The sequence below is a fragment of the Curcuma longa genome, chromosome 4, assembly GCF_044706935.1.
Source record: "Curcuma longa cultivar G26 ecotype Majalengka, Jawa Barat chromosome 4, ITB_CL_G26_1.1, whole genome shotgun sequence".
NCBI lineage: Eukaryota > Viridiplantae > Streptophyta > Magnoliopsida > Zingiberales > Zingiberaceae > Curcuma > Curcuma longa.
The window spans coordinates 3,200,085-3,220,987 of NC_133864.1; the positions used below are offsets into that span (position 1 = coordinate 3,200,085).

Genomic DNA, 20,903 nt, shown 5'->3' on the forward strand with positions numbered 1-20,903 from the left:
TTTTTAAATCAAAAACAGCAAGTGCTTACTTTTGTAAAGTTCCTTATTACTAGAAAATGAAAATAAAAAGATAGATTTTAGTTTCCTAGTTAGTGAAAAAAAATTATTTTCTAATTTTATTTATATTGTCGACAAAATATGTATGCATCCCTTCTCCTCTCTTGTAATTACTTTTCTTGTCCCTATCTTTCTTTTTTTTTTCCTATCAATTTCCAAACAGTTTATTCCATTTGCTTTTGGCTACCTGTCTTTTAGAAACTGCGGGGAAATTGCTAAATCTAACATGAAATTTTAATATTCAAAAGAATTCACCATAAATATTTACTTTTAATAAATCTATGCATTTAATTTTATAATAAATGTGGTACATTATCAATCTAGCATGTTAATCGTCAAAGCATAAAAAACGATTTATGTTAAATTTAGATTCGTATATTTTCTTTATTTTCAAAATGCTTTAAATCTCACTCGTTCGTTTTTGTCAGATTATTTTATACTTTCTGAATTTATTCTGATAATCTATTAAAAAAAATTATGCGGCCAATCGATCCTATCTGGATTAATCGAAAAGTTATACGGATTAAAAAAATTACCGTGCGGAATTAGTTTGCGTGGGGCGTACCTTTCCCATTTGGTTCGGCCTTTCAGCCCGCTGCATCACTCCCACTCCCACTCGCCGGCCTCTATCGATCTCGCAGGCGTCCGTCCAATATGCTCTTCGCCGTGGTCGATTCGACGGCGGTGCCCCGCCTTCCGGTTCCGACGGCTAGGGCCGTTGTAGTGTCTCCGATTTGCTCTTTCCTTGGGCCCCGATCGACGAGGCCTCTTTCCGCATTCAGCGGCCGGAGGATGTTGGCTCCACTAGTAATGGGCTTGCCCCCGAAGTTTCGGAAGGAGAGATCGGGGGATTCTCGCCTCGTAATAGTGGTTTGCAAGGCCTCGGAGGCGACAGCCGAGCGTAATGATTCATATTCTTAATGCATTTGACTTTTGTTAGATCCCTTTTTGTGCTGCGTTTGTGCTATGTGTTTGCGTTACATTACTCGAAATGTGTAGATCGTTTACTTTCTTATCGTTTGATGTTTAATTTTGGTCAATTGATCTTGGCGATTATTTTTAAAGGTGGAATTACTCTTCACCGTATTGTTCGTGTGAATGTCTAGAAACTGTGAGACACTAGACCAAGATCAGAAGAACCTCTGAATTCTGATTCTTTTGTAGAAGATGCGATTCTTTTTCTTCTGCGTCAATGGGAATCAATTTTCTTGAGTTCCTGCGCTAACCTATTTGATAGTCTGATTGGGTAGATATTCAGTATGTAGGACGTAGCAGCATCTCTGTTCCAAAATTTTATGCTGTTTGCTCGGTGTAATAGAGTTTCTTCAGATATTTAATTTTAGTAATTTGGAAATCTTGAATATGTTCCGGTTGAGAAGTGCGTCTACGCTCAAGTTAGAAACAGGGGGAGGAGGAGGAGGAGGAAGATAAACAATAACGAGCTTGAGCGTAAAGAGGAGTAGAAGTTGAAGAAGCTATTTTCGGAGGAGGGAGTGGTCGTTTTAAAGGGAGATGAGTGTGTATACCTGTCACGTCATCATTTAAGGAATGTCCCATCACGATCAATGAGGTATCAGGAACAATCGAGTTCCTTGTCACATGGGGGAAAAGGGGTCATCTTATCACAAGTTGTACAGATGTTAGAAGGATGATGATATTTAATGGGGGTGTGAGCTTGTCAGAGATCATGATAGGATATGCCAGGGCACTGTAAGGCGCTTCGTCTAGTCAGTTCGATTTAGCTGGATAAGAGGTATGCACCGCGAAAGGGGACGAAAGGGTGATTCGGTCACAGAGGGGATTGAACGGGCGATTCGGCGTTGAAGGTGCCGAATGGGCGATTCGGCAGCGAGGGTGCCGAACGGGCGATTCGGCAGCGAGGGTGCCGAATGGGCAATTCGGCGACGAAGGTGCCGAATGGGCGATTCGGCGACGAAGATGCCGAATGGGCGATTCGGCAACGAAGGTGCCGAGTGGGCGATTCGGTCAGCGAGGGTGCCGAACGGGTGATTCGGCAACGAAGGTGCCGAATGAGCAATTCGGCCACGAAGGTGCTGAATGGGCCATTCGGCAGCGAGGGTGCCGAATGGGCGAGTCGGTCATGAAAGAGACGGAGGGGTGATTTGGCTCCTTTTGAAGCACGGAAGGAGAATGTGGTTGTGGCTGAATGGACTTGTGGGAGGGACCAAGATCGAACTCGAGTCACCTCAGGGATCCCATGGGTTATCCCCGTAACATCTTATTTCATGAAATTGGATTTTCTAAATTGCAAAATTTGAATAACGAGTAACTCAGTTGTTTGCTTTCTAATCCGTCTGAAGATTCTTCATCCAGTTAACCTAATTAGGTACAAAGTGGAATTCAATAAGCAACAATTTTCACCCTTGAATTTAACCTAAAGTTTATTTATCATCTTTGTAAGGAGTCAAATTCAGTGTATCATGAAACTTTGAATTCCTTGATTAGGAATCTAATAGTTACCTTGTTTCATTTTGTTTACAATTGCTCCTCTCCTTTGTACAATTCCCTGAAACAAATATATGAACAAATTAACAAGTTCTTGTGGTGTATGTATGACTAGTGTCTTTACTTGGATGAATTAGTATGTACGACAATACTCTTTTCTTGGTGACTTGAATCCAAGTTATCATTATTTCAGGCCTTAAATCAGTTGCTTGGGAGTAGAAAATTTCACTGAGAAATTAGTGCACGTAGGGTTGAGTATTCGGTTAAAACCGAACCGAACCGAATTAATCAAAAACCGAATAAACCGATTTTTTTCGAACCGACCGAATTTTTCAATAAAAACCAAACAAACCGAACTGATTTTTTATCATTAATTCGGTTTTCGACCGAATTAACCGAATTAACTGATTTTTTTAAATATTATGAAAATTTTACTAATTAATTAGGGATTTATAAATTTATTTATTTAAAATTTATAAATTATTTTTCTAGTTTGGTTTATTCGGTTTAACCGAATAAGGAATTTTAAAACCGAAACCAAACCGAATTAACCGATTTTTTTAGAAAAATAATCGAAATTCTGAAATAACCGAACCGAATTTTTTAATTCGGTCGGTTTATTCGGTTTAACCGAATTTTTGCTCACCCCTAAGTGCACGTATGATGAGGAAATTCTAAGTCATCAAAACTAATTATTGAATGTGTAAATTTTAGAATGAAAAACATCTCACGCATAACTGCTATCAAAACTAACTCATAAAGTTAAGCATAATATAGCATGACTAGAGTAGGCATCAGGAACTTCCAATAAGAGAATCATAGAAAAAGAATATGGAAGGAGTTGCATGGTCTCATGTTATTGTTAAGAAGAGTCGATCAACCATATAAACCCTATATTCTCCTAAGCCTGGCTATCATTTTCCCTCTTTCATAATTCAAGTATCCACCAGCTTCCTCAACTTCAAATGTACCAAGATTGGCATAAATGAGCTACTTAGTTTAGTAAAATAGGTCATCAGGATCTTCAAAATTTAACCAAACACTACTGCACGTTCCACAGTTCAAGTTGCATCATCATGCTTTTTACCATGTGCTTTTGACATAGCTTTATTTTAGTCTGTTTCTTATTCGGTTTGGTTCTCAAATGGCTATGAAGTTATCACTATCCATTATCATTGCAGTTAAATTCAGCAACAATTTTAGTAATTTCAGGGTTTATTGTTTTGATGCTTAACAATTTTTGTATATTACTCGGCAGTTCCAGAAGTCACCAAGTCAACATGGCACTCTCTTGTTCTGGAGTCAGATATCCCAGTGCTTGTAGATTTTTGGGCCCCATGGTGCCGACCTTGTCAGACGATTGAGCCAGTCATTGTCAAATTAGCAAAGGAATATGAAGGAAAACTCAAGTGCTATAAGATGAACACTGATGAAAACCCCGACATAACAACACAATATGGTATTCGAGGCATTCCCACCATGCTACTCTTCAAAGATGGTGAGAAGAAAAATGCTGTAATTGGAGCTGTACCAGAAACTAAACTTGTTTCATTAACGGAGAAGTTTATAAATAGTTAAGTAGACGTTTTGTCTCAAGGAATTGGAGGTCGTCTCAGGGCAGTTCCTTAACCTTTGACATTGAGGAAATAAAAAGTTGTTTGGATCGGAATGTGCTACTGTATTGTACATTTATCTTCTTGTGGATATGTTGGCTCTGGATGGCTAGTTTACATCTTACTTTGATTAAGATTTTACTTCTTGTGGATATGAAATTCTATTATTTGGTGCTTTTGAAGTAGCATTGTGGTCTAATCCTAATCCTGTTTATCATGTATAAGCATTCGGGGTTGGTTTTGGAGCTTGATTCAACAGCGAGCTCTAAGAAAATTATGGTAAATCCTCACCATTCAAATATCTAAGACATTAGGTTTAGGTTCAGGAAAATTCTCTATTTTCAAATTAACCTTTTTTGATAAAATGAAATTTTAAATTAAAAAAAAACTTTGACGCATTTCTTAAAAAAAAAAGCTTTAAAAAAAGTGGAAAATAGCATTAACTTTCATGGACTAATTTATTCCACTTGATATTCGAACCGAAGATGGTCCCGGCGGGGCTCGAACCCGCGACCTTCGGCTCATAAGACCAACGCTCTAACCAACTGAGCTACGGGACCATTGCGTGTTTTGGTATTTAATTATAATATATCAAAATTAAATATAGGTTAAAATCCCTAACAGCTAATTGCTGGATTTTAGTAATTAATTAAAAAACAAGGAACAGATCGGAGGATTATAATTTTTTTTTTAAAAATGAAACGGTTAGTTGGAGGTCCAAAAATCATTTTTTTTAAAATGCTTCTCAATGAATATAGCAATTGTGTGCGAATAGTGTGATGATAAAAGGTAAAATATATTTTTAAATAATCAGATTTAAAACTAAATGTATGTAAAGTTAGTGATATTGAATTATCATATAAAAAGCATCTCGTTTCTTTAATTTATTTTGGGCGGACTGTGAAGGCAATGACTAATCCGTACAAATTGAATTTCTGATTAAAAAAAATTGTGTTGGGGAGGACAACTAACAGATAGATATTCCATCATATTTAACTAAATAAAAGTTGCAGCATCAATTTTGAGGTTGTTTAAAGACAATTTTTAAAGGAAAAAACTCAGGATTGGCAAGGCTGTAAATGAACAAAATATTATTTATTTAACAAATTTTAAAGATGTGTATAAATGATCAGGATTTGCATTCAAAAATTAACTATTTGGAATTAATCTACAAATTTTAAAAAAGATCATAAAATGTATAATTTAAGGATATTAATATACTATTATTTGGGTTTAAAAATAAAATCTGTTTTATCATTCAATTAAATTGTAAAAATATATAAATATAAATTGAAGTTTACAATTAAAACAAACGAAGATAGCGAATAAATTGACCATGTTTAAAAGTAGTTTAGTTTGATTATAATAGTAAATATGTAAAATAAAAGCAAATTTGAATACGTAAAAAAGAGATTTGATATACCTGAATTTTCTTATTTTTTTTAATGGAACATTGAGAAGGAATAAGTATAATTATATTGTATATTTTAGTTAATATTTAAAATTACTATAATATTAATGTTATTTCTAATGTTATAATTCTTTTTCACCTATCACAATTGTTGATTAATACTTTATAACTAAATGATCACATGGATATGATTCAAGTATCCCACGATTGTTTCTAATAAATTTTTATACATGATCGAATGTCCACTCGAAGTGTTCATGTTCAGGCCACATTAACACTAATGAAGCATTTATATGGAGAAAATGAATTCCAGCATCAAAATCAACTCAATTGTGCTGACAGCAATCCAAAGTGGCACAGGGCATCAACAATGACTAGGAGAAAAAAATCAAAAGATCTGCTGAAAATTGGTTTTCTGAATCCCAAACAATCTAAAAGAATGAAATGATTCACCACCAAAATCTGCAGTTCTACTCTTGCTTGATTGTCTCAGTACCCTTTGATGCCTTCCTCTTCATCCTGCTGAAGGGTCCAATGGTGTGGTCCATTGTGTACATGAAGATCACCTGGCTCCACGATTTGTATGATTTCAAGTTGTCATAGTACTCAGGGGCAATTTCTTTCAACTTATAGAGCCTGCTGCCGGGAATTCTAGGGAAGTCGTGGTGCTCGTTGTGATATCCCACACTCCAAGTCATCAGATTCAGAGGCCCATAGTAGGAGTAAGTTTCCTGATCAGGGTTGAAGACGTAGTGTTCAGAAATGAAATGGCCTGCCATTGGGTGCATTCCTCCTCCAACAAAAGTTGCTAGTATCAGGTACGCAAGGGATTTCCATCCCCAGAAATATGCCAGGGAAGCGTCAAGAGAAAGCTGGATTATCAGATTGGTGAATTCCCATAAGCCAGGTGGTTTGGGCTTGAGGAAGACTGGTCGTAAAGCATAGAAGAAAAGCTGGAAAATAACCCAAATGGACTTGGTGATTGCATTGGTGACTACAAGAGCCTCAACGCGGCTAGGAATATCCATATCCATCCCATCAACGCCTTGGTACCTATGGTGCTCCAAATGATACTTTTGGAATGTAATAGACATGGGAACGCCGATTGGAAGATTGGCAAATATCCCTAGCCATCGGTTGTACGATGGGATTGAGAAGGCTAGGTTGTGGCTGAGCTCATGGATGGCCAGAAATAGGTTGTGGTTGAGGAAAGAACCAAAGAAGTATGCAACTGTTAGGATCTTGAGCCAGCTTGCATTGTGAAGGTAGGTAGCAGTCCATAGCTGAAGAAGAACAACTGCACTTATCTGCAAATTGTTGACAAAGAAAAGGAGAGAAAACTATCTTAAACAATGTGCTATGGATAGAAGGGAAATGAGAAACACTAAAATTGAAAAGGTTTTCAGAACCATCAGAGGAGAATGTCACATGATGTTTAAAACTGCTATTGGAAAGAAGTTTCTGTTACTATTTCTTCACATTCTATGAGCATTAGAAAAATCTTTGTATGCTCATAACTTTGAAATTTCTAGAAGCTGCAATGAGATGATGGGTTTGATAAGTATTATACTAGTAAAATTGTTCTTCACTGATGAAACAGAATTTTAGTTGTTGAAAAAAGTGAGTACAGAAGAATAAAAAGTATACAAGATGCAACAAGATCAAGCATTAACATATAGTTATAGAGATTGTTAAAAACCAAAGAAAATCTCTAACTATATAAGATATATCTAATACACGCTGAAGCATCAAGTGATCCTATTCTATTGTCCGTTATCATTTTGAAATATTCAACTTTTTCATGAGAATTCACTAAAGAATGTAGATAAGAGAAAATATTGCATGTAATAATCAATAAGCTGTAATTATTTGATTTAATAAACTGTATCACTTAGATTCTAAAATGTTCAAAATCCGAGCGAAACAGAAATGGTAAATTGAAAGCCCCTAAAGGGGCATGAATAATACGTCGAAGACTTTATTCCGAAGTAAAGTTCAGGTAGTGAAAAGATACTCAAATTTCCTATAACACTCAGATATTGCTAGAAGCCAACAGGCAGATCATAGGTATAGAAGCAACTCAATTAGGTGTAAAGAAAAGAAGAAAGCTGAAAATTGTCTGAACACAACTAGCAAAGAAAAGTCGTACACTATAGTGTATCCCTAAATCCAGGGTCTTCATTGCATCAAACCAACAATCGTTTCTTTCCCAGGTAAGTAAATCGCAGGATTATATGAATACAAAAGTTCCAGAACAAAATACCATAAATCTCATTCTCTCACAGACAAAAAAAGAGGCTATGATTATACATATTGTAATGGGGAGAACGACACGAAAGGGGAGGTTATCAAATCAAAACCATATAAGATAAAAGTGATTGCAAGAGCTAGTTCCTTGATAACAACAAATCTACTCGATAGCAAATCAATCAATCTCAAATCTTCAGAAAACACATCGCAATCAGTTTTATTTTTGTGAATAGTAGGAATTATTAGAGAAAGAATCAGAATTTTGGTAAAGCATGAAACGAAACTTTCTATATATTCTCAAAGTTAACGTCGTAATCAACCTAGAAAAACCATTCACATAAAATGCTACAAAAAATCTCATCTTTGAAAGAAGAGTAAAGTCCCAAAAAATGCACTCCGCAGAAAAAGAAAAAGAAAAAACTCCAAAATCTAGCTTTTGCTCGAAAAAGAAAACAATGAAAAAGCAAGATCCAAAGGTTGTAGGCGCGAGAAGAGAAGAATGTGGTGGTGACCTTGAGGAAGGCGAGGGGATCAGGGCCGAAGAGCTCCGGATCTGAGGGTATCGGGCGAGGATCTCCTTTCTGCGCGAGGCGTGGGGTTCGTCCGTGTACGACCAGAAGAAATCCGTGGCCATTACTCCTTCCCCGGCGTCCGCTGCACTGCCTCCCCTACCCATTTCCCTGTCTCTCTCTCTGATGGCATAAGATTTCAGAGAAGAGACTCAGAGAGAGAGAGAGGATGGACCTTTATTTGCTCTGCGATCTGCCTTCTTCTCTATTTGTTTCGTGTATTTATAGGATGGAAGGTTGTTATTAGACTTGATTGCCATGGTTTTTGGATGGAGTGAGTTCATCATTGAATTACTACCAGTCGACGTTCTGAAACTTCCTGCTGCTATTTTGAAACTGAACCCATTCTAGGGTTTCCCGTTCGTTAAACAAAAATATTACAAATTGTAGCGAAGTGTTTTACAATTAACAAGCACGAAGAAGTTGATTGGTTTGCACTCCCAAATCATTTTTCTAATCATTAATTTTTTAAAAGATTAAAACAGATCAAAACACAAAAAAGTTAAATTAACATTGGTATTCAAATGAAGTGTTGCCATTTTATTTTATAAAACATTATAAATTAGTGACTTTTTTTAGATTAACTCTTTCGCCTGCGTGTAAAAATAACAAAGCTCATAATAGTGACAAGAATGTGTCATAGCCCGACTATTCTAACTATTTTATTTATTTATTTATTCGCTAATTAAATTGGTCAAACTTCGGTTTGTAGAAATGCTAACCTAGTAAAACATGTTCGAATTACGATTACATACTAGGATTGATAAATTTTGTTGCAACATCAATATGTTCGGCTTAATAAAATCTCATACACCAAAATGCAGACATGGACAGTGACAACGACGAATGGAGTTTGAAAGTCCTGGAAACCTGATCACAGACAAAATATCACAATAAAGGTGCAAGGAGATTATCTTTTGTGCAACCCTCATGAATAGGCAAAGATAGGCAAATATATGAATTATGTACTCCTTGCTTGCCACTCAAGACGTGGAGCAGTTAAAGTGAAGGTCAGGCTGCGGCCACTAGCTCAGGTGCTTTGACTGCTTGCCCTTCTGCTGCAGATGTATCTGTCTTTGCTGAAACTGAAGGACCATTAGCTTCGGCATCACTCGCAGAAGAAGCTGGTTTTTTCCCTGCAGCTGAAGTTCCATTTTTGGCTTCTGTTGAAGCCGGAGGTGTTGGGGGTTTCATGTGAGGTGGGGGATTATGCTTCAGCTTTATCAAGATCTGGCGTAACCTTGAAAGATCAGTGGGCTTTCCAGGTTTTGGTCCCTGAATCACGACAATTGAAGGCTTCTTATCCTTCTCTTTCTTCCCCCTTTTCTCGATGTTAGCTATCTCATGGGGGATAAGTTCGGCAATTGATTTCCAGTATTGTTTATCAGCATTTGCATGGAACTTCTCCTGGTTGGCGACATACAGCTGCCAATTACCATAGATGCTTAGTGCAAGCTTCAGACTATATTTTTGGATGCAAGGCGTTGGAGCATACATATAAAACTACTTACCTTTTCCTTTTCTCTGTTCTGGACCTTGTTTGTTTCGCAGTTTAGTTTCCGTTTCTCATAAAAAGCTTTCTTGAAACTTTCAGCTTCAATAAAGATCTCGTTTCTAAGCTCTTTTTCTTTCCTTTCCTTCTCCTCGAGAAGGATGGCATTTTGGCTGATGTAACATATCAATTGAAAGTAGCAAAATGCTCAGGATCACCGAGATAGGATACAAAAGTAGCTGATTAACTAAAGAACTATTGATAATTGACATCAAATATTCCTAATCTGATTATTTTTTTAAAAAGTTACATAAAGTTTGTGAAAGATGATATATACACACCAAAACAAGAAACCATTGTATCAAAGATAGTAACAGTGATGCAAATTTAGCACAACCCATTATTGTAAAGGAATTAATAGCTTTACTTCAATGGAATACTATATTCTAGTTTCAGGAAGCTGATAGATCTATGACAAAAGTAATTAGCATAATGGTTTCAGTTTTCAAGATGATAAAATCATGGTGATGCATTATTATAGTAGGTGCCTAGAACAAAAAGTAGCGAAAAAAGAAAATGTGATGTTATTTAACTTATTACCAGACAGTCACTGAAAAAAAAAGTTATGAAAATTTTCACAATATTATTGGGAAATAATGCAGCAGAAACAAATGCCATGTAGAAGTTTTAATAGATATCAGTGTATAGCAACAAAATAGAATATGCATTTCATGTTCACCAAGTAAGGGTTAAAGGAAAAAACTCACAAGACCTGGTTAATGCCATAAGTAAATGATTATTCCCTTGAGTAGATTATGAAGTTCTTAAAAAGTATGCATCATTGGTCACTCCAGGTCATAAAAAATTAGATAACCATCCTAAATTACCATGTTCGATGACTGAAGAAATATGTAATAAAATAAAGGCTACTTCAAGTCATATGTAAAAAAGGCTGGAAATACATACCCAATGCTCTAGACAGAATTGAGAGAGAAGTCATGGGCAGCCTATGTTTAGTGTTACTGTACTTAAAAACTCTAACAGGAAATTTCACTGCGTAACTTCTAGAGAGATTATTTTATGCTATTACATCATTGGTCACATATTTGTGATGAAAATTAATTCCATATAAAATAAAAATTAGACAACCATCAAAAAGTACCAGTTTTACAAGTACCCTTACAACATGAAATTGAAAAGTTCAATCAACAAGTGAACATCTGATTGCCTGCCTTTCTGCTTTGTCAATGACTTGAATGCTCATGTTGGTGTATAATCAAATTGTTAGCAAGCATTTTTTTAGCTTTATAATCAGGGAAAGCCTCATTTTAATTTCAAACAGTGATTAAAAAAAGAAACTCAGGATATCTAATTTTTCTTTGGAGATCACAATTGCAACTATGGTTTCACTAAATTTCTTAACACTAAAATCCCTCCTTTTCGATCTGCTTCCCCACTTCCATGACAGTGATAGAGAAGAATGAAAACTGTAAACATCACAAGTGCATAGAGAATCATAAGTGCCTAGTGTGACAAATGCCATAAAATACAATGTTTGACCAACAGTTAGTCTTCGTTTGTCTCTACAATTCATCTGTGAAATCCCATCATGTTTTTTGCAGGGTTCTGTCAAAATATCGGCAGAGAACAACTGGATGCCTATGTTCAACCAACCAACCATACTTAGGTATCAAATGTCACAATTTATTCACGTCTAGGTTACATTTGAAGCAGATCATAATAATTAATCCTTAAATATTTCATAATAATGAACCAAAGAGCATATAATAATAATTCCTTATCGGTCTGGCAACTGCACTTGATTTTACAGTACCATGAACCTGAACTTTCTCCAAGTGTTGAGCAATAGTTTCTTGTTTTGTTCTGTAGCAAAGGTGTTGTTGCTGTAATCAGCTGGTGACCAGACTCAAAACGAGAGTGAATCAATTCAAAAACCCAACTTTTCCTCCAAAAGTTAGAAAGTAGAATAAATTTAGTCTCCACAGTCCACACCCTACACAACTACGCTTGAACGTTGGAACACTCAAAAGCAAGTATCCGCATAAGAGAAGTTAAAGATTATCCTTGATGTCATATATAACTCCAAATCAACTGAGCCATGTTAATAACTCATGTTCCCATCTGTATTATGTACACAATTAACCTTAGAAAACGTTCATACCAGAAACTAGGGAAAACAGATAACTTATGTTTTGATCACAATTAACTTCAGTTTGCTAAATTCATTGTTTCCCTATAAGACGGACTAGGATTTCATCCAGGTTACCAGGATCCGACCTGTGTTGCATATACTTGATAAATATTGTATCAATCTCATCGAACCATGGGGAAATCTGGGAAGAGTAATTAAACATATTGGATTGTAGCTCACTCGTTATACAGAACGTTTATAGTTGTACAGATATGTTTTATGACCATATCGACAAAAAAGTACACCGGTAAGCATAAGCCAGGAAGAATAACATAGAACTAAATTAAGCAAGTAATTGACAAGATATATCACAGCATCCTTCAATCACATAATAATAACGGAGTTATGGAGATCCACTCTAGTAAGATATAAAGAATCCAGAGAATCGCATCAAAAATTAAAATACAAGTAGCAGCATACTAGATCTATTCATCAAAAGAACCGATCTATGAACATCGGAATAATTATAAACGACCTCAGGAAACTAATCGCCATGAAACAAGTAGAAGTGAAACAAAGTTTGGCTAGATCTAGAAGAAAACTGACTTACCGGCGCCACTCCCTTAGGATGAAACCCTCCTCGTGCTGCATCTCGTCCGGATCTGGAAGAATCGGTCCATCCGAAGTGAAGATCTCGCCGTTCTCGACTCCGTATGACATTCCGTTGGCAAAAGGGGCCGTCTCCGCGGAGAAGCCATAACCTTCGGGGGAAGGGGGGATACTGTCACCGCCGCCTCCAAAGGCCGGGTGGTGGTGGATGGGGACGTCTTCGGGCTGGAGTCCGAAGCCTGCGCTGGCGGCTACATCGGCGGGGAAGCCTTGGGAGCCCGGTTGTAGGTGATCGACGGAGTGGTCGGCGTCGTCGGAGGGGGAGAAGGTGGAGAACGCGTCGAAGCGCTGGGAGGGGAGGCGGGGGTCGTAGCCCAGATAGCCATCATCGAAGGGGCGGGCGATTCCGGATCCTCCTGCTACCGAAGCAGAGATGTCATCACCATCGATGCCGAAGCTGTCCAAGGAAGACGACATGCCGTGAACTGGAAGACGAGTAGACGACTGCTCCCCTCCTCGCTCGCTTCTCTCTCCGCCGAGATCTTTCTCTCCTTTGGGCTAGAGTGAGGAATTAGTCCTAGAATTTTCTTGCGCAAAGTTGCAAAAATGTCCTCCCAAATCGTCTGCCTTCAAATTTTACCCACAAAAAACATAATAAAATAGTATATCCAATAAAAAACGAGAGAGCATTATCAAAATAAAATTAAAATTATTACTAGAATAAAAATAAATAATTTGTAAAGCAATTTATTAATTATTTATATCGACATACTTTTCTGGCATGTGTTATGCATTACAACCGAATTATTATATGTGATCTGTCGACGTATTTTAAACCAATGATGGAGTAAAAGGCTTTCAGAATTTTTGACAATTCTGCTATTTCAATAAGTCATTAGTCAATAATTGATCATTTTAATTTTTGTGAATCCTGTCAATAAGAAGAACCTGAGGGAGGAAGAAAAAATTGAACTGACGGATTAGCAAAGCGTCGGAGATTTCCGACGAGGTCACTTCGACGTTCAAGTCAGAAGGGAAAAAATAGAAATGGTAGTATGCGAAAAGAATTCCAGATGATTTTCTTTCATACATGCGGAGTTTATATAGCGGTAGCGGGAACGTGATCTTCGAACCTTACTACTTGCGATTGGTTGTGACGGCGTCATCATCGGCCCGATCTTTGACAGTTCCCAAACATCTAATGGCTCAGCGGTGTTGATTATCTTCATTCGACGGCTGAAATTGTCATGGACCAAATCTGGGAACTCAGTCATTGCGCTTATCCTTTGAGATGAGATGATAAGCATTAACCGAAAAGAAAGAGTCAATATGAGGTCGAAAGATGTGTAATCGAACTGAACTGAGTGTATGACCGAACTTATTTGTGGGTGGCCGGACTGACCTAAGTCTATGATCGAGCTCTCCTATAGGTGGGGCATGTTGCCGAGCTCACCTGCATGTGTGATACTGGGAGTCATGAGATCGACATACGATACCAGAATCAGGTCATGAGATCGGCGTAAGATACTAAGACTAGGTCATGAGGTCGACTTATGATACCGGGACCAGGTCATGAGGTCGACATAGGATACCGGGACCAGATCATGAGGTCGTCGTATGATACCGAGACTAGGTCATGAGATCGGCATAGGATATTGGGACCAAGTCATGAGGTCGGCTCAATACTTAAGGTCACATTTCGAGACCTGATAGAGCTCGGCCCAATGTTAACGAGAGATCGTGGCTTCCTTACTCGATGAATGCATATTTTTTATTCTTTTTCCTTTATTTTTGACATATCCACGTCATCACTATTGGATCACAATATGTATTTGATTTCTTCATATAAATTTTATACTGTTAATTTTTCTTAGAGCTCATATTCATTTTTATAAATGTAGACATGTTTTGTTCAAACATTTGATTGTTTATTATTCTCATTATTAAATTGTACGTGATTTTAAGATGTGTGTGTTTTTTTTGCATTTTTATTTTTGATTAAATTATTTAACTCATTTTAATCTAAAATATATATTAAAAATTAATTAGTCCTATTAATTTTATTGTCGAATTTTTTTAGCATTTGAGGAAATATTTGAAGATACTAAAATTTTAAGAGTAACTGATTTTGTAATCAAATGGATTTTTATATAATATTAAAATTACAAGTAGGAAGGAGTTCAAAGGTATATATTACAGTGTGAATTTATATTTATGAATTTGAGTTGCGGAAAAAATAATTATATGGAATTTAGGTTCGGATGGTATTAGAACTAAATCTTTGTCGTTATTCGTCTGATTGCGATTATTGGACGAATCTTAAAGTCCCGAGGCTTTTGTCTGGTTAAACAACGATCGCCGAATGAAGAAGGAAATGAACAAGTTTGAAGGGTACAATTGTCCATTCAACTCATTTTTTTTTTTAATAAATGGGTGTGTGCGCCGTAGTGCGAGATTGCGAAAGAGCAACGTTCGTTTTAATTCCAATCCCTGAGACAAGATGCTCCGCCCTCCTCGAGATCAGCAGCGATAGTATCGCGATCAGCAGGAGTCGATCCCGATCCAAATCCCCCCGAGGAAGGGCGTACCGGGGCAGAGGCGTGCGCAGGCAAGGGCACGACGCAGTCGCTGTCACACTGTTCCAACGAGCCGACGAAACCCCTCTCTTGAGTCTCTGGGGTGGAAGTGGAATAGCAGCTGTAGACGAGATCGCTGCCGCTGCCGGACAATCTTGATATGTTTGTATCCACTCTCTCGCTCCTTCTGTATGCTTTCTGTCTGTTGACGTTGCTTTTAGCAGTGATCTCGACATTAGATTAGAGCAGAAGATGCCGAGGCCGAGGGAGTTGGGCCAGAAAGAACATTAGTTTCAGAAGGATGACGACCAAAAGGGGGAAGAGAGGTAACATTAACTTAGTCTCCAAAACTCCTTTTGTTTTTTTCTTTACCAACTTCATTTTTTTTCTAGTTCTGTAATCCCATTTGTATGCGAATCTTCGACTCCTTCCATGGTCGGTGGCTGCTTGTTTTGTTTGAAGAATGTTATGTCAGAGTCTGTCGTTTGATTAATGTACGTGGTCTTTGTGCCTAGGTTTGTGAGAAGTGGTTAATTAGGCGTCAAGGAGTGCACATTGGTGACATGACGGCGACGGCGATGGAGATGGCAATGGCGTCAAGGAGAGGAGATTTGAACCTAAACCTCACGCCACCTCCGGAGTACGAAGAACACGTGAAGGAGGGATTGAAGTACGCCATGCTTCAGCACGAGATCCTCTTCAAGCATCAGGTTTTTGGTTTTGCTATCCTTTTGGGTTATAGATGCTTGTTGTTGATTGTTAAACTATGGACGGTTGCGTGGGTTTTTGATCCGTAGGTGCGGGAACTTCATCGCCTCTATTGGACTCAGAAGGCATTGATGAATGAGATTCGCTGGAGACGAACCAATTCAGTTCATGTTGAGGTGCCTGTGGTGAGATCTTCCGGCAATGACATCTACACAGTGGCAACACCTTATCTGAGATATCTGTTAGTAAATTCTTGAATTATTCCTGATTGGATTCTGTTGTGCAGGTCGATTTAGTTGACTTTGTTAGCGATTCTTCTGATGAAATTGTAAATGGGTCGACAGAAGAAACTAGGTCTGGTACCTATCAATATGGTTTTAGTACAAGGCATGTCAAAGTCAGCTTCAGTGCTACAGAGGCTAAGGTCAATAAGGCATCGGAGTTAAAAGTGGTGGAAGATGCAAATAAGAACAAGACTCATTCTCAAGTTACTGCTTCATATATCCCATCTTTGAAAATTAGAATGTTGAATGAGTCTGGTTGTATGCCGTTGGAGAAGTTTTTACATACAGAAAATTTGACTGACAAATGGAGAAACATTAAATTCGTCAACTCAGATGTAGGTGAGTTGTTATAGTGAATCTGTGGCTTGTAGAGAAACAGTATAAAAGTAAATGATATGGTGTATTTTATGCCTCACTGGTACAGTGAAGGATTTAATTTGAGCTAGTTGTATCAAAGAATGACTAGATCTGGCATTAGGAGGCTAAAAGTCATCTCTTGTTATTCATATGGCACTCATTCTAGTTATAGCTGTGGACTGAAACTATATGCTTATATTCTGTTTGATCTTGATTACAATTCCTAACACTAAATGAGCCACCAACCTAAGGAGCAAATCTCATTGATTAGTTGTGGCACAAGTTGTAGAATTCGGTAACAGTTGGGTTAAGTTTTCATTCAGCTTGTTCATCCAGTCAACTAGTAGGTGAGGAATTTCAGTTTGAATTTGGTGGGGATCAAAGAAGTACTACTGTGAGTCAATTTGTTGGACAGATGTAATATCTTAAAGGGAGTTTAGTATAGTGATAGAATTAGCTCTGCTCTCATGAAGCTCTACCAATGTATGGTTATCTAAGTGCTCTATATAAGCTTGAAATTAACTCTTTTATTTCTTGTAATCTTCCATTTACTCTTTCCTTGATTTCTTCTCTTTCATTTCCCTTAGTTTCCCTGTTTATTGGCTAAGACTTGTGCTTGATAGATGTGATTATTCTCTTAAGTAAATTTATATCTACTTCTTTATATATCCAACATGAGTCTAAAACATGTGATAAGCATTAGCTAATGTACTATGTAATGTTTGTTTGATGCATGCACTTCGAAGTATGAGAATCTATGTTGTTACACAAAAGCTTCAAGTTTAATAAACTTTAGAAGTTTCTGTTTGCAGTTGTCAATACAAAATTTACATGGTTTAATATGATCTTTAGGTGTAACAACTCTGTCAGATTCGTAGTATCATGGACTACTCCTTTTGAATTGCTTTTGAGAAAGAAAAGAATTATCTGGAAAAGATCATGTTGTTTGATGCTTTTTCATTTGTGTTTGCAAGCATGAGCTGGTTTTCTGCTTACTTGAAGTTGAAGACAACATACTGTTTTGGAAAGATATGTTCGTCATGGAAAATCTGTTGTGGAGTCATTTATCAATTTTCTAGCAGATACTTTCCTAGTTTTGATTTTTTATGTTTTGGAAATCAGATATAGTTTGTGAATTTTTTATGGGCATCCAGAAGGATTTTCATCTTCTAGATGACCATTGAAGTTTTTTTGCTTTGAAAATTAACTGTCATTGTTCTGTATATTAATCCAGCTCTTCTTGGGATAATCAGGATTAGAAGAACAAGGAAGATCTCAATTTGTTAATTTGCCAACTGAGAAGCAACAATCAAAATACAAACTTACTTTTATCGACCTGAACATAGCCCAAGATGATGAGTTTGTTAATGGTTTTCCAGATAGTGTGGAATCATCAACTTCACCATCCACGAGATCTACAATTATTCTCCCTGGAGCTGATTTGAGTGTATCAAATGTTGAATACTTGAAAGGATCGACCAGCATGGTGCAGCCTGGGTTTCTATCACCTGATTTGAGAAATTCAAGTCAAAGGAATGCCAGCTCATTGCATCACGATGTTAAAGTCTCTCGTCCTTGTTCAGCACAAACTTCTGTACAGACTAGTGATGCCATTTATCATATGAATTACCAAGGTGTAGACAATGAATTTCTCAGATCCAGCATCAGGAGTCCTGAGGCATGTTGCCATGATTTGGTTGAAAGTATTTCTAATGCCCGCAAGATCGGAACTCAGCACACTGCAGATGTACCAATAATTGAAGAGTTATGTAAACCTGGAAAAGGAAGTACTTTTTCATTATTGGGCCAGCCAATTATTTCTGATAGCAGAAGTATGCTTCCTATTTCCTGCAGTTATTTCGAAAATGATTGCTTACATGCACCAGCTGAGAGTACCAATTTACCGCCAAATACAGGAGGTTTGGAAGAGAAAATGTTACATAAAGAAGAAAGTGAAGAAGATACCTTATCAAGTCACGTCAAAGTTGCACATGGAGAGCAACAAGATGAACCTGAGTCCCATGATGTGACCAAGAACAATCACTTTGAATGCACCTCAGAGAACGGGCATGTAGCAAAGCATGTAGTTGTCTCCAATTCTGCAACTGAATTAGATTTGGTAGTTCCTGAAAATATTCCCATCAATGAAATTCCACCTGTTGAAGAGTCCGAAACATTCTTGGGCGTAGAAGATAAAACATACCATTTCTGTACATCCCAACCTAAAGAGCATTTAGATCAAAGACTAGCTCAAGTGCCACTGATGGATCATATTGTTGCCAAAGCAGCAAAGACTCTGCTATCTATTTCTTCAAAGAACCCATTATATGCGGTGGACCATCTAATGAGTAACAGGAAGATTAAATCTGAGTCTGAACAAGGCATGGATCAACCACAGTCTTCTGATTCTTTTGAGACAATAACTTTGAAGCTAAAGGAAATTAGAGATGATGGAAGCTCAGTCTGTGACAAACTAATAGACAAAGATAGTAGGAAGGATGCAAGTGGGTATAGGCTACGAAGGGGACTAAGGGATTTTCAGAAGGATATATTGCCGGGAATTGTATCTCTTTCAAGGCATGAAATATGTGAAGATCTTTATGCCATTAAGTATGAACTGAATCAGTCTAGCAGAAGTTCAGAGGAAAATTGTTTAATTCCTACTAGAAGTAAACGTTCAAGGCCTTATAGCATAGGTAGAAGGTGTTGATGGTTTCAGGTATTTATGAACTTGCAATTATGGATTTTTTAATTCAAAATTACAGTCGACTCAATTTCTCTAATGTATATTTTTCTGTTCTATGCAGTTATATATGGTGGTGAAGATTCTTTAATTTTTGTTATATGACATCTGTTAGTAGAACATTGCAACTTGCTATTTGCAAGTCCTTTGGTTAGTTCAGCATAGTATGCCTATCTCAAAACCACCCAGGACTTGTCGGCAAACTTCCAACAATTTCTTCACCCACATTTTGTTTGTTCCATCTAGTAGTATGCTTTTGGATACCCTAGTCAGCCCTATTCACATAAGAGAAACATGCAGTAACCTAGATACTATTCAACAGAATAGGGATACACCATGATAAATATTTGTTGTATTGTAGGTTAACTATTACGCCAAACAATCCAGCAGCTTCTCACATGCAAAATTTAAGACACATTTAGCTGCTGTTTTGTGAACCATTCATTCAATATGAAATTTAGTTTGTAGTAAATAACGGTTTTTTCTTTTTAGAAAATATATGATTTCACAGTTGCTATTTATTTATTGATTCATGCTAGTTGATGTTCACAGAAAGCTAGATGTGAAGATACGAGTAGCGTATATAGTTGTTGCTACCTCCATTTGCGCTAAGGTTTTATGATTCAACATTACACAGGAACATCTTATTAATGACTAACGAGATCAAGAACTGCTTTAGAGGGGAAGTTAATGAGATCCTTGTAGAAGAAACTTGAGGTGGCTGGAATTTGCTTTCTAAGTACAGCCTTCGGTCACATAATCTTAAATTGCATCAACAGATCATATTAATTGAACCACATGATCTTTGATAAAATCCCAAGACTCTGTCGAGTGTGTGCTGAGGCCTCTTACATGTTTCCTACTGTGAAGTTATAATATACTAAGTAGATGATTGTTGATCATGAACAAAAGCATTCGACGAGTATGCAGATGAGCATCACGCTGGTAAGAAAGTATATCTACTTCAGTACTTGAGGATGTGGATAATTTTCAGGTTAGATAACGTGCAGTAATTTTCCATTTGAAATTTGCATTCTTCAGTCTGATGCTCAGGTTATATGTTTCATGTGACCCTACAAATTCAAATTTTTGTTTTCCTGAAAGCGGATACATATCACCATGTCTTTCCTTTTTTAATTGTTAAATGCTTTTCAAACTCTATTATTTTTAATACATTTATACTCCTTTATAGGGTTACAAATAAGCTTGAGCTTGACTGGTTTTAGTTTGTTCATTTTTTTTTTTATGTTTGCTTATTAAAAGTTTATTGAGCTCTATGTTTTATCGAGCTTAATTAATGATATTGTTGTTTTTATAATTTAAGTAAAATATTAATTTAATATATGAATGCATAATATTTTCTAATTTTTAATATTTTATATAATTATATATTATTATTATTATGCATTTGAATAAAACTTTTTAAAAAATAAATTTATAATTAAAATTTGGACAAGTTAAAGAGTATGTTTATTTATAAATTGTTCACTAGATTTATTCATGAACATTAATGATTCGAGCTCGTTAGTAGTCATAGTTTCAACTTTATTTGTACTATATATTTTCCATTTTTGAATGAGTATAAACGAATGGTACTGAGTTTATTCACAAATGGT

At 36.8% G+C, this 20,903-nt stretch overlaps 3 protein-coding genes, 1 non-coding gene and 1 pseudogene across 4 annotated transcripts; 2 read left to right on the top strand and 3 right to left on the bottom strand.

Moving 5' to 3' along the window:
* Positions 1-670: 670 nt before the first annotated feature.
* LOC141826278 (uncharacterized) lies at positions 671-4,260 on the top strand. The gene is made up of 2 exons (XM_074713524.1): positions 671-958; positions 3,782-4,260. Exons 1-2 carry the CDS (start codon positions 712-714, stop codon positions 4,099-4,101), a joined length of 567 nt encoding a protein of 188 aa, XP_074569625.1. The 5' UTR covers positions 671-711; the 3' UTR covers positions 4,102-4,260.
* A 362-nt stretch (positions 4,261-4,622) lies between these two features.
* TRNAI-UAU (transfer RNA isoleucine (anticodon UAU)) lies at positions 4,623-4,696 on the bottom strand. Its single transcript has one exon. It is a non-coding gene; the product is annotated as a tRNA-Ile (tRNA).
* A 1,153-nt stretch (positions 4,697-5,849) lies between these two features.
* On the bottom strand, positions 5,850-8,627 carry LOC141826274 (sphingolipid delta(4)-desaturase DES1-like; annotated as a pseudogene).
* Positions 8,628-9,101: 474 nt separating this feature from the next.
* LOC141826273 (clathrin light chain 1-like) lies at positions 9,102-13,191 on the bottom strand. The gene is made up of 3 exons (XM_074713520.1): positions 12,621-13,191; positions 9,878-10,031; positions 9,102-9,791 (listed from the first exon to the last, which is right to left on the bottom strand). The coding sequence occupies exons 1-3, from the start codon at positions 13,094-13,096 to the stop codon at positions 9,378-9,380; spliced, it is 1,044 nt and encodes a 347-aa protein (XP_074569621.1). The 5' UTR covers positions 13,097-13,191; the 3' UTR covers positions 9,102-9,377.
* Positions 13,192-15,304: 2,113 nt separating this feature from the next.
* Positions 15,305-20,275, top strand: LOC141826266 (uncharacterized). The gene is made up of 7 exons (XM_074713509.1): positions 15,305-15,357; positions 15,420-15,521; positions 15,711-15,905; positions 15,993-16,088; positions 16,190-16,526; positions 17,798-19,263; positions 19,925-20,275. The coding sequence occupies exons 3-6, from the start codon at positions 15,759-15,761 to the stop codon at positions 19,252-19,254; spliced, it is 2,037 nt and encodes a 678-aa protein (XP_074569610.1). The 5' UTR covers positions 15,305-15,357; positions 15,420-15,521; positions 15,711-15,758; the 3' UTR covers positions 19,255-19,263; positions 19,925-20,275.
* The last annotated feature ends 628 nt before the right edge of the window (positions 20,276-20,903 follow it).